The sequence below is a fragment of the Choristoneura fumiferana genome, chromosome 9 (genome assembly GCF_025370935.1).
Source record: "Choristoneura fumiferana chromosome 9, NRCan_CFum_1, whole genome shotgun sequence".
Classification (NCBI taxonomy): Eukaryota; Metazoa; Arthropoda; class Insecta; order Lepidoptera; family Tortricidae; genus Choristoneura; species Choristoneura fumiferana.
The window spans coordinates 6,577,344-6,590,855 of record NC_133480.1 but is presented as its reverse complement, the minus strand read 5'-3'; the positions used below and the strand labels follow the sequence as shown (position 1 = coordinate 6,590,855).

General features: G+C 36.1%; 1 protein-coding gene across 1 annotated transcript; it reads right to left on the bottom strand.

Annotated features, from left to right (window-relative positions):
- Positions 1–2,943: 2,943 nt before the first annotated feature.
- On the bottom strand, positions 2,944–13,066 carry LOC141431076 (uncharacterized). The gene is made up of 12 exons (XM_074092073.1): positions 12,910–13,066; positions 8,697–8,950; positions 8,412–8,577; positions 7,581–7,777; positions 7,111–7,249; positions 6,846–6,967; positions 6,514–6,757; positions 5,856–6,443; positions 5,633–5,781; positions 4,448–4,589; positions 3,746–3,879; positions 2,944–3,090 (listed from the first exon to the last, which is right to left on the bottom strand). The coding sequence occupies exons 1-12, from the start codon at positions 13,001–13,003 to the stop codon at positions 2,962–2,964; spliced, it is 2,358 nt and encodes a 785-aa protein (XP_073948174.1). The 5' UTR covers positions 13,004–13,066; the 3' UTR covers positions 2,944–2,961.
- Between the last annotated feature and the right edge of the window lie 446 nt (positions 13,067–13,512).

Genomic DNA, 13,512 nt, shown 5'->3' with positions numbered 1-13,512 from the left:
TTCGGTGTTCCGGACGTGATCGCGTAGAGAAATCCCCAACATAGCTCTTTCCATAGCCCTTTGGGAGACTTGTAGTCGATTGACGAGCTGCCGAGTTAGTGTCCAAGTCTCGGCTCCATAAACCATTACGGGCAGTACGCACTGTTCGAATGTGCGGCGCTTGAGGTTTAATGGCACTCGGCAAGCTTGATATACTTACTACCATCCTGAATTTTAAAAAAAAATTCCACCCACCGTTTCAGATTTTAGAGGGGGAGTGGGGGACGCTCGATTTTAATGAAAATTTGCACTTTAAAGTTGAATAATTTGCAAACAGATCACTGAATTGAAAAATCGTTTTAGCAACCCCGTATAATGGTTTTAAAAAGACCTATCCAACGATACCCCACACTACAAGGTTGGATAAGATAAAAAAATCACCCCCACTTCACGTCTATGGGAGAGAGGTACTCTAAAATACACGTATAGTATGTAGGTGAGGTAGACGACTATAGGTCCACTCCTGCTGGCTCGTGCTGAGGCACCGATTCAGACTGGTAGAAAATTATTTTTATGGTTTTATGTAGTCAGTTAAATTTTTTGTTATATTTTTTTTTCTACAGCAATTAAAAATTTGCCCCCATAGACTAATAAGGAGTTTTACTCGTAGTCTCGATATGCAGTAAAAATAGTACATTACTGCAGAGGCCGGGAAAGAAAGGCTTGCAGACCGAGTATCTATGGATAGATATACGAGGCTGGCATGTTCTTTCACGCCGAGGCTTGTATAGTGCTTTTCTCAAACATGCACTAAAAGAAATAAAAACTCCAAGAAATCAATGTTTTATTCGTAAGACAACTAAAATTGTACCAGACTTAAATTATAACTTCCATCTTATAAGTGTTTATTTCATCCTAACATGATTTAAAAAGTTGAAATAATCCCAATAAAATGAAATGGCTATAAAAAATATGAACATGTACATATAACGGACAGCATAAATAAAAATCACGTTTCTAAACGAAACTTTTGAAATGACAATGGAACTTATTTGCAAAATGGCTAAAGCCCAAGTCCAGTCAATTAAAAAAAAAAGACAATGACACTTGTCAATTTTCCCGCCAAAACTTTTTTTTTATTGTGTTTGCTGTTCGGCTTTTAGGGCACACACGAACTGCAGCCCATTTAATCAGCTACATTAATACTTTATTATGTAAATAAATTTGTAATTTGACGTAAAACGCGACGGTAATATTTGTATATTTACATATAGAATATTCATAGTCCTGTGAATTTATTTAGTAACTAATAAATGAACCATAGAAATTCTGATTATTAATTTCAAGTCGTGTATAATGGCCTTTATCGTGGATATGACGTTTTGCATTGAAACAAAAGACTGCTGTCTTGCAGGCCCAGGCCTGCAAAAGTATATTTTGAAGCCTGTTTTAAGGAACACAACATAAACATTACATAGCATGTTTGAGAAAAGTAACATTTGCAGTGCAGGTAGGTATAAACTAACATTTTAAGAGCATGAGAAGTGAAAAATATCATTTTCTTCTTTTATATACGTTAGGTACACTGCTGGGTAGTAAAGAAGACTCAGTGCAAATTGGGACCTTCGCACACACCATAAATACTTATATAGAATTCGCAGGCGTATACAGGTTTAGTTGCTTTTTAGTTATCCATAATACAAGCTATGCTTGGGACTAGGTCAATTGGTGTCAATGAGGGCTATCGTTTTTTCACTCGCTAGATGGCGCACTGTTGCGTGAGGTTTTTAAGTATGGCTTTCAAAGTCTGTTATTACGGGCGTGAAAACAAAGTTTAGATTAAAATCATATTTAATACACCTTAAAACCGTACCATATAAATATCGAGCATGCCACAGCGTTGCATAGTCCCCGTTTTGTTCGGAAAAAAGGGAGGACAAAAGTTTCCGAAAGACAAAACTGTCTCAAAACACAGACATTCATTGCCCCGGAACGCATATTTGCCATAATTAATATCAGATATTGCAAAATATTCACAAAATTATTCTAATTAGGTATAAATAAACCCGCGTAGCTCACCCAAAAACTATGAGATTTGACATTTCGGAGACCTCACGCTACACTAGCGCCTCTAGTGGCGAATTCATACGCGATAGCCCTCATTGTCGCATGATACATTTCCTTCATAAAAATCCAAGATAACATTTTTAAGTGTAGTTTAACAATACAAGGTGTGTACACATAATAACTAAAACCGGCCAAGAGCGTGTCGGACACGCCCAAAATAGGGTTCCGTGGCCATTACAAAAAAAACAAGTATCTTCACGGCACTTACTTGCGAGAAGCGCAGTTTTTCGGCAATAACTCAAAAACGGTATACACGATCATGTCATGTTGAAACCAATTTTCGTTGAAAGTATTTATAAAGCGTTACCGTTCCATATTTTTTGCATATCTTTTGGACACAATTTTTGCTACTTTGGGAGCGATTGTTTCCGGAAATCTTCACTTAATCAAAAAATTTTTTGAGAAACCTTAATATATTTTCAAAAGAGCTGTCGAACTACGTGCCACACGTTGATGCGAGTTAAAAAATTTTTTTCTTTTTCTGTTACGTGTATGGAGTGCCCCCCCCCTATAAATATTTATTTTTGTAATTTAACTACAAAACTAAATAGCGCCTTTTACAAGACATCTGTGCTCTAAATTTCATTGATATACTTGCATCTTGTAGTTTTCGAGTAAAATGCCTGTGACATACGGACGGACGGACATACAGACAGACAGACGGACTAGACGAAACTATAAGGGTTCCGTTTTTGCCATTTTGGCTCCGGAACCCTAAAAAGTACCTACTGTGTGAGCCGGGTTTGAACCCCAAGATCGTCTGCTTTAAAGGCTGTAAGGTCTACCACGGTTAAACAAAATAAGGTGACCATGACTAAAAATAAATAAAACTACGTATTTCTTTCAAATTCCTCTTTAATGTTTTTGGTACGTTCTCGCGATGTGTTTCTTCCTCAATTGACACTGATCGAAGTAAAGCAGGTTCAGTTTTTGCACGTCTGCTGTACTCAGGCCTTGCCAGTGTCCCATAGCCCAGCCGTCGTTCTAGAAACGTTAAAAAAACGGCTGGCACAAAAAGAACATAACAGCGTTTGGACTAAACTAAAGCAAGATTTTTTCTAAATGTGCAAGTATCTTAGTAAATAAGATTTAAAAATAATACATTTCTTATATGGGGAGTGGCCCGCCCTTAATTTAATTTAATTTTCACTACACCGTACCTATTTGTTGTTGTAGCGGCAAAAGAAATACAAATGATTAGGTAGGTGTACATTTCAGCTGTCTTTAGTGTTGACTTGTTACGGTTTTTGTGATGCAGCCCTGTGACAGATAAACGGACAGCGAAGCGATACCAATAGGGTTCCGTTCGTAACTTGTCTCCCTTCGTTTACGGACCCCTAAAATTATACATGTAATTAACTAGTGGACTTCTTTAATGTAAGTAACTGCATTAAACATACTTAGTTTCCTTTTCAAGCTAATGATACAACCGCTACAAATAAAGTAAAGGAATTTCTTGAGCGACTATACCTACCTAATTGATTCTAGTTCACGAACACAAAATGTCAGTTACACTGCATCATGACCGATTTACGCTAACCATTAAAGATATTCATAAATATACATGTATAAGTTCGACTAATAGGTGATCTCGGTCAATCGGGGTTAAGATGTAGCGAACATTTACGATCTGTCTTACCCATATGGGGTACATGACGTTGGTGATGCCGTTTTTAATCTGCAACCAGGGGTAGTGCATGACGCTCTGGTAGTCGTAAGTGAAGCCGACGGAGGCGGCCGGAGGGAGCAGATTGGTCATTTCCTGCTTGAGCTCTGAAGTTTTATAAATAAATAAATGTTTATTTAAAACTACCAAGCACCGATTCAAGTAAAAGGCCAGTGTTTTTCGACCTTTTTAACGGCGAAATCCCTTGCGGCCTAAAAAATATTTGTCGATCCCTTAATTGCTACAAATTTAGGGTTGTAACGGAGGTCATCTTAGCGGAGGTGGAAGTAGATGTAGAGGTGAAGAGCTTAGTCTAGAAGGAAGAGCTGGATGCGGAGGTGGAAGTAGGATTTACTGCGGAAGTTCCGCCGTTACGGAGGCGGAGTTCTTCAACTTCCTAGGGGTTCCACAGGTTGAAAAAAGGCACCGGAAAAAAACCTACTTTTCTTGGAATGCACAAGCGATAGCACTATAAATATATAAACAATAGAAAACCACAGCAAAGTGCTGGGAAAGTGACATTAGAGTTCTAATTTTGTTGTCGTACGAGATGTAGGTTAAAAAATTAGTAATACTACAGTAATTTTCAGGGATCCAAAAATGTGAATATACCCTTAGTCACGCTCACGTCTCCAGAACATCGTTATGAAGAAGTGGAGAAAAAGTAGTATTTACCATCAGAAGCCAGAGTCCAGTTGATGGCGAGATAAGCGTCGCGGTCGTACATGTTATGCTGATGGTCGAGGCCTAGCACGTGAACGAATAAGTGTAGTAGGTCGTTTACGGAGTTGAAGCAGTCGGAATTTATAACTAGCACCTGCAAGGGATTAAAGCAAAGGTTAGACGAAACCAGTAACGCTAGCGCTAGTTCGTAGACAAGTCACTGGTATGAAAAATAGGTCGGCGCTCTATTCTCGCCAGTGTTAGAAGCCAGCGCTGACTTGTTTTGAAAAACTGTTTATAAGTACGCTGGCTGTAAGATAAACTGCTTGCTCGCTTGCAGGCTTGTTATTGGCCTTGTATAAATGATTTTTCATGATAACCCAGCGCTGGCTTCATCTAGACCTAACTTAAGCCAAGTATTATTATGTTGACAACCTCGTATTATGTAACCTTAATGACTAATCGATCGAGCCCAATCGTCTCCATTTCAGCTGGGGCAAAAATGCTTTTGTTGTCCAGTGGATATCCGGCTATTTTTCATGTTAGGGACCAAGCTAAAATGATCTCACAATGCGTACAATTTGCTTAAGTCCAGGGCTTTGCTGACACTGGATGTATTTTACATACATAGACATCTACAAACTACGGAACTCTTGATTTCCCAGTTTGACTCGCACCGGTGGCCGGGTTTTTGTGGATTCAGTTTTTGGAACCTTTTCAAAATAACAGAGCCAGATTTCTAATAATTTCCAGCGATAACACCTGTTTTTGGTTGTGTTTGAAACCAATCCAAAAGAATCGATATCTAGTGCACTATCCAGATTTCAATCTACTTGTGATTTGGGCTGCTGCAATGTGGTCGAAACGTCGAGGTAGCTTTAGCAATACATACGAATATAATATGATATGTTCAGAATGTGACATATTTTCAATGTCAATAAAAACATTCAAATCCACTGTGACATTAGTTTTAGATACCTAGTTAGTTTATTTTAGCAATAATGTAGTTTTAAACTCATTTCATCTTGCATGCTCCTTTAGCCACATTATGATTGTTGTGGACAGTTGTAGTTAAGTTACAAACTTTGATTGTGTAGTATAAATGTGTCAATTACAATAGTATCTGTTTGTAATTTGTAACTGTTCCTAATAAATAAATAAATAAATAAATAATATCGTCGTAACTATTACTTTTACCTTATCCCCGTTTGGGCGGCCAGGAGTGGGGCAGGGACATCCTGGTTCAGGTGACCGCGTTAACACTAAGATGTCTTCAGCATGGCGACGCGAGGGCGAAAGTGGCACCGCAGCCCTACGTACTCGCTTAACTCGAGGTGGTTGTGCGTCTGGAAATAATAAATTGTTAGTAAACTTAGCAGTTTATATAAAAGAACGATTCCAATTGCTACAAAGAACTTGCTTAGTGGTTTCTTTTTCAGTTTTTCATTCAATTTATTTGTAACATTTGCGCTTTTCCTTTGGGGTATTTTTATTTTAAATGACGCTCTTTTGGTTATTTCTTTGTTGGCCCTTCGAGCTTCATCATTTAAATCTCTATTATTTATGATTGTTCCAAAATTTGAACGTGAGGCCACAGGTTGCTTCATGTGATCGACGATTATTCCGTTCTCGTCTTCCTTACTGCTTTCTTCTTTCAATTTATCAACGTTATCTGATTCTATTTTATTTTCGCTATCATTTGGTTCATCTTCTTTCATTTCATTTTCGTCTTTTGTATTAACATCAGTAGGAACAACTTCGGTGGCTGATTCTACGCCGTTCTCTAAAACGCTTTCAGGTGTAGTTTCGATATTGTTGTCAGAAATATTTTCGGTGTTTGATTCCACGTCAGCTGTAGACAGTTTATGGGTTACCGAATTTTCATCAGAACCACCGTTAGTTGCAGGGTTGTCATCTTCGTCATCTGCCGTTAAATCTCTGAATTCTATGCACGTTTCTTTCTCTATATGTTTTATTACAGCATCAATATTTTCTTTTTCTTCAATAGCTGAAATCACAAAACTGTTACAATTTTGAACAACTTAGATAGCGCATTACTAAATAAAATAGTAACTAACAGAACTCCATTTTGTCTTTTAACTTATAGTTGATGATTCCAAATGGCCACAATCTATCCTTGAAATAGTCATTAATGTCGTTTTGTGTTACGTTCTTCTTCGGTTTATCCGTCGAGATAGCTGTCGGGCAAGTGTTCAGTAAATACTCTTTATTCCGATTCATGCATTCATTTCCGAAAATCATGGATACTTTTTCCACGTCTATTTGACTTAGTCTTTCGCGTTGACCAAATTTTACTCCAGGCTAAAACGTTAAAAGGCATTTTTTATCTTTATAAACAGTTTTACAGACTTGTAATGCTTTGAATATGAAATATTTATGTTCCAAATACCTCGGCCATTAAAGTGAACTTTCCGTTTTTCGAAAATGCTCTTGGAGGGTAATGGAGGACGCTTTCATAATCGTAGGGGAGACTCAAAAGCCCATGCTGTATTTCAAAATATTTCTTGTATCCTTGAATTGAAAAAAAAAACAAAATAGTCCCGATTAGATTTAGAATGCACATGATATGAAAACAAGCTGTAAGTGACGATTTAGGTGCCACTGCATGCTCCATTTCTCATAACATCGAATTGAGCAAACTTTTCGATACTTGCCTGGTTTGATGTTGTCCCACATAACACTGATGTAATGATCCCGGTCCTCGCGAACATGCTCGTGGGAGAATCCCAAGATGTGCATCACTTCGTGCAGGATTTCACCTAATGACATGCAGTCGTAACCAAATACTACCATCTGGAACAATAGGAGTCCAAAATTACAAATAAAGCATCAAAGTTCAATTCATAGTTTGGTATTATATATACGTTTCGATTAAAGTTCAATTTCGACATACATATATTTAAGTCCGACTTTGTATTGTAAGTACACAGTTTCTTCTCTAGGTTGTATCTACTCCTGCTGCAATATTACAGTTGCAGCAACAGTGAAAAAAAGACTACCATTTAGCTAAATGTCGATGACCATAAGAATAAGTGAATTTATTATATGTATTGTTACCAAAGTGGTAAGAGAGACCTTATTATGAAGCAACTGATCAAAATCAATTTACCTACTCGTATCATACCTGAACTCCAATATTCGGTTTGTACGCATTACTATGCACGCACTGTCTAGTTCCACTGGGATTCGTGATGTACAGCCATTCGACCTTTTGCAGGGATTCCTTATCAGTCGGCCTTTCCCTAAGTCTTTCTAGTCGGATACAGGTTCTGCGCTCGAAGTGGTCAAATGCATCGGTTATTTGTTCAGCCAAAGTTGAATCTAATTAAAAAATAAAATATGTCAGGACGTTACTCACTACTTAATACTTAATGTACCAAATCTATTGCGGAATATGGATATACCGTATCGTATATATTATTATCAATGTAACAATAGTCGTTACATAAATAATGAGATTGCTGATGGACGAGCATTGGGAATTACTGACTTACTTAAAGCTACAAATAAATCATTTACCTAGAACAGTGACGTAACTAAATCATCCTAAATGTAATTTAAGTGTATCTAAGCCGTACAAAACCCTTAGAAGCTGCGTAATTTATATTATATTTTTGTATTGTTTTTAATATTTATTGTCTATTAATTCTACGTTTCTCCTGTCTGTTATCTCTGCCCTACATTAGTCTGTTCATATTTATTAATTTATCATAAATTGGTTGTCTGGAAGAGATCGCTTTTTAGCGATAAGACCGCCTATTGTCTACCTGAATTTTTCTATTTTTGTAATGTCTCTGTTCTGCTTTTGGTGATCAATAAAGAATATTTGTATTGTATTGTAAACATTGTCTTAATTTGGTTACCGCTTTGCTGTTATTATATGTAAAGTAATTAAATTTGGACAGTATAATTTAGTGCTATCATTTAAATATTCAGCTTTAAAAAATATACTAACCATAAGTTTTGGAATCGATGAAAAATGGAATAATTCCATGTTTCCAGTGCTTGTGCCACGGTATTGGCGCATTACCATCAATTTTAGGCTCTTCCAATGGCTCTGCCAGGGGACCTTCCAAAAACGCAGGAGCAAAATTGAATCTCCTTCCATGACCCTTTACTGTCTGCGGAGTTCACCGTGTTTAAGATTAATATTAGACTGAAGAAAACTATAGCTAAGATGAAAGGGAAGGTGATGAAGCTAAAGCAACATTTCAACGGCTCGGTCTGTTATTACTTTTACCTTAGCTGTGGTTGTAGTTGGTATAACCTTCTGCCTGTACGTGACTTTTTCTCCACCGTCACGCACATCGTCATACAGTTTGTCGACAATATTCTCCACGCGTTCATCATCGTTTATATTTTGCGGAGAAGGAGTACCTCTCTTAACTCTTCTATGTTTCAAGGGAGCATAGGAATCCATTTGGTTTTCAGTGTGGAACATTCGACATAATTCCAAGGTGTCTTGGCGTTTCTTCTCTACCACTTTTCGATTTACTTAAAATAAATAGTTTGCATTAGAATTTCTAAAATTTAGTTTAGCGATTAGAACTGTAGTCTTGTCTCTTTCGATAAAGTATAAGTAGAAGTAAAAGTTAAGAAGCTGCTGAAACCAAATACAGTATTTTGGAAGAGCTAGTATTAAAAAAAGTTGGTATCATTCTATCACAATTAAAACTACCTACGCAATTATAGAAATGTTATTCGTGGCAATAGCTAATTTTTCCCATGTACAGTCAAAGAAACTGAATCGTATACTAGGGTGGAACTTTTGTGCTACTAATTTCATTTTAATTTCAATTCAATTCATTTATTGCTAGAAATCAATGTAAGTAAGATGTTATTATTACAATATAGTCCATTGTTTCGCCTCCATAGGCATGCAACATAACTAATAATAATGATTCAATAAATTAAAATAAAGTCCTTAACTTACAGTAATGAGATTTCATTTCATGTCAATAACTGATACTAATCAATTAAAATAATTTCACTAACTAATAATAAGTATAATTTATATAATTTCATGTCAATAGATAAAATAATATATCACCATACCATAATGTCTTAATATTTCAAACCTCTAACCTTTGCAAAGAATTCATCGAGTGAATAAAAAGTCTCTTCAGCGAGAAATTGCCACACATTAAGGTAAAACTGTAGCATTCATATTAACATTCCATACATCTGCCAACGAAATCATAGCGAAATCGACTATGAAAAGGTTCTACCCTGGTACACGATTCAGTTTCCTCCACTGTACGCGCCAACAGCAAAAACGTGACGGGATGTGGAGAATGAGATTTGTTCAATTTAACAATGGATGTGTGCATGGGTGGTTGTTAAGTCACTGCGCTTTATGATAATGAAATCGTAGAGCGTTCGTTTGATGTTCGTGATGGTTGGGTCAATGCATAATGTTTTAAGCGAAAAGAGCGGTTTTGATTCTGATAAATTAAATGGAACTGATGGTTACAGAGTACACGACTTAATTTATCAAGTTTTAATTTCAAAAATGTATGCGAAGAATATCAAAAATTCAATATTGATTGTAAGCATACAGCTTTACCAGACGTTAGAAGGTGGTGAGTGTAAAAATCTAATGAAGTGTGTTAAATTAGTGAGGTGTGAAGGATTTGCGAGCTCAACCCGCTTTTACATGCCATCCGGTAACTTTAGTAGGTAGTAAAGTACGTGATTTTAGTCAAATAAAAATACACCATCAATTTTCTGCTCATCATTTACCTACCTACAGCTACATAATTGGCACATAGTTTATTAATATTTAAAAAATATATGTACATATATATATACATCTGTAAAATGTTGACAATAAGTAAGAACCTAATCAATGATTAACTACGTAAATATAATAAAGAAAAAGTGATAACCAAACTAATACTACATAAAATGTAGGTACAAGAAGCATTCCCGCGGCATGGGTCCATATACAATCATATACTAGCAGCATTTCCTCGCTGTATAGCAATGCTCATACAAGTACGTTATAAAGGGTTAGTCTCACTTCGTCTAAAAAGCAACAGGTCTATGTAGCATGTGGTCTAAAAAGCAGCTGGTCTAAGTAGCCAGTGGTCTATAAGGCAACTGGTCTAAGTAGCAAGTGGTCTTAAAGCAACTGGTCTAAGTAGCAAGTGGTCTATAAGAAAGCTGGTCCAATTAGCAAGTGGTCTATAAAGCAGCTAGTCTAAGTAGCAAGTGGTCTATAAGGCAACTGGTCTAATTATCAAGTGGTCTATAAAGCAGCTGGTCTAAGTAGCAAGTAGTCTATAAAGCAGCTGGTCTAAGTGGATACTTGTTTAATTCATTATTATTTTTTAATTATCTTACTATATTTTCATTAGTAACTAAGTAATTATTAATTTATATCATATTCATAATACATTATAATTCTGTAAATTTATTTTCCTCACAGTCGAAATGAAAAGTAGAATGTTTAACTCGGGTAAAATTAAGTATACCCATTTTACCCTCGAACTATTTGCGCCAGAAATATCTCAGGTGGGATGGTTCACCTTCCACCCTGGTTATCAAACTAAAAACGAAAACTGCAGGATTTATTGGAAATCATATTTCGAGTAGAAGCTATCCTATCAGACTATCACACATAAGTATGCATGCCAGCAAGCAATCTAAAATTCAAACTTTATTACGTGTATTTTATTGTTTATTCCGCCTGCAGTTTGACTCCACTTGATTTTTGATGTTGTAAGTTAATTTAATTTTATCCCACAGGAACACTTTACCGGGATAAAAATATTCTATGTCCTATCCTAGAAGACACACACTGAAATTTTGCACCGACCTACCTGCGTGCAAAATTTTAGCAAATTCCGTTCAGCTGTTTACGCGTGATTGTAACGAACAAACAAAGTTTTGCATTTATAATATTAGTGTGAAGTCGTAATGAAACCTACTCAAAAAGATTTCGTACGTATGGTAGTGAGTATAGGGAGACTAATTTGTGTTTAGACCGGTTGCATTTTAGACGAGAAGCGTTTTAGACGAGTAGCGTTATAGACGAGTTGTATTTTTAGACCAGTTGCGTTTTAGGCGAAAAGCGTTTAAGACCAGCTTCCAGTTGCGTTTTAGACCACTTGCTACTTAAACCAGTTACCTTATAGACCACTTGCTCTTAGACCAGTTGCCTTATAGACCACTAGCTACTTAGACCAGCTGCTTTTTAGACCACATGCTACATAGACCAGTTGCTTTTTAGACGAAGTGAGACTAACCCACTACTTAAATATTTTAATATATCACACCCGAAGATAGTGAAAATTTACAGATGCCTACAGTCTGTTCAATATAGGAATGGACAGAAGGAAAATAGGTTCTTTATAATGCACGCTTTAGGAAGTCATTTCATAAATTGCATTTTTTTAGTATACGGTCTAAACTTAATTCTAATTAAAATAGCGAAGACGTCAATATTGGTTTCAATTATTCATTAATTAACTGTTGCCCGCGACTCCGTTCACGTAGAATCGTTTATTAGCGGTAGCTCTGCAATTTTCCGGGATAAAAACTTTTCTATGTCCTTCCCCGGGACTTGTACTATCTGTATACCGAATTTCACCTAAATCGGTTCAGCGGTTATGACGTGAAGTGGTAGGTAACAAACAAACATACAGACTAACAATCTTTCGCAATTATAATGAATATTAGTGAGATTAACTTTGCTATTTTTCATATAATAATTTAAATACAATAAAAAACTTTTTCTATTTTGTTAAAAACAGAAACGTCTTCCTATAAAATACCTAAAGAGGCAGAGGTAAAGAACATTCTTTAAGAAACGGAACGTTTATAATATTGCTGACTCAAGAAATATTCTGTACATTATTTATAGCTTTTAATCGCCAGTTTGGATCAAAATGTGATGACCCTTAATCATATACGAATAGTTAACTTTTCACAACTAAAGCACTGCAACAAATTTGATGAAATTTGGAATTGAAAAAAGCTGGCGCTTGCTTGCTTGCTTTTTAAACAGGGAATGAGAGCGGATGAGTCCATGAAACATAGTTATTAATTATGTATAAATATAAATCGAATTAATATTATGTAGAAAATTACGTATAGGTAATATTGTGTTATTTTGTAAGTACATTACGTATTAATCTACTTACAAAGTAAACAAAATTATGACTTCAATTTATTACTTCCTTTATTCATCATCATCATCATTATTACGACTTCACAAAAAATGCTTAGAACCTCTTCTTCTGTGACCTTCTAGAGTCCAATGTTATCCTGAATGAACTATAGTGAGTAAAGAGGTCGTATCTATTTACATTAGACCAAAAAAATCATGGATAGGTATGGTATAGGCCATTCTCGCAACTCGCTGGCCAGAAAGCTCTGTTTTGTTTCGCAAATTAGACAATTCTTATTACGAGTGTCACATGTCTCCACTACATTTAAGAATTACTTACTTTTGTTGACTGATAAAGTAGGTATAGAACAATGGGCATCATTTAATAAATCTAAAAACTGAACAAAAATTACCGCTCTATAAAAGGCTAACATTTTCAATGAGTAACGTTATCTTTAGAACATTTTCAATAATAAAAAACAGGAGTTACAAATTTTATCGCTTCTTGTTATAGTGTACAATTTCGGCGTTTATTGCTAATACCATAAAATATGTAATTCTTTTTAGTGACGCATGATTTTTCTTTCATTTTGCTGTACTACTTTTGCAACTTTTTTTTTGATAGCCTATTTTTGTGTCCCACTGCTGGGCAAAGGCCTCTCCTTTCTTGCTCCACTCCTGCCTATCAAAGGCGAGGTCCCGCCATCCCACATTATAGGCATCTAAGTCGTCCCTCCATCTCCTCTTCGGTCTACCTCTATTACGGTATCCGTCACTAGGGACCCATTCCGTAACAATTTCGGCCCAACGTTCTGGGTTCATTCGACAGACATGTCCAGCCCAGTCCCACATCAACTTGGTTGTCTTTACGCCCACGTCAGCAATACGGTATTTGACAACTCCTGATTTTGCCATATCTTAATATTATTATGAAAATATAGAT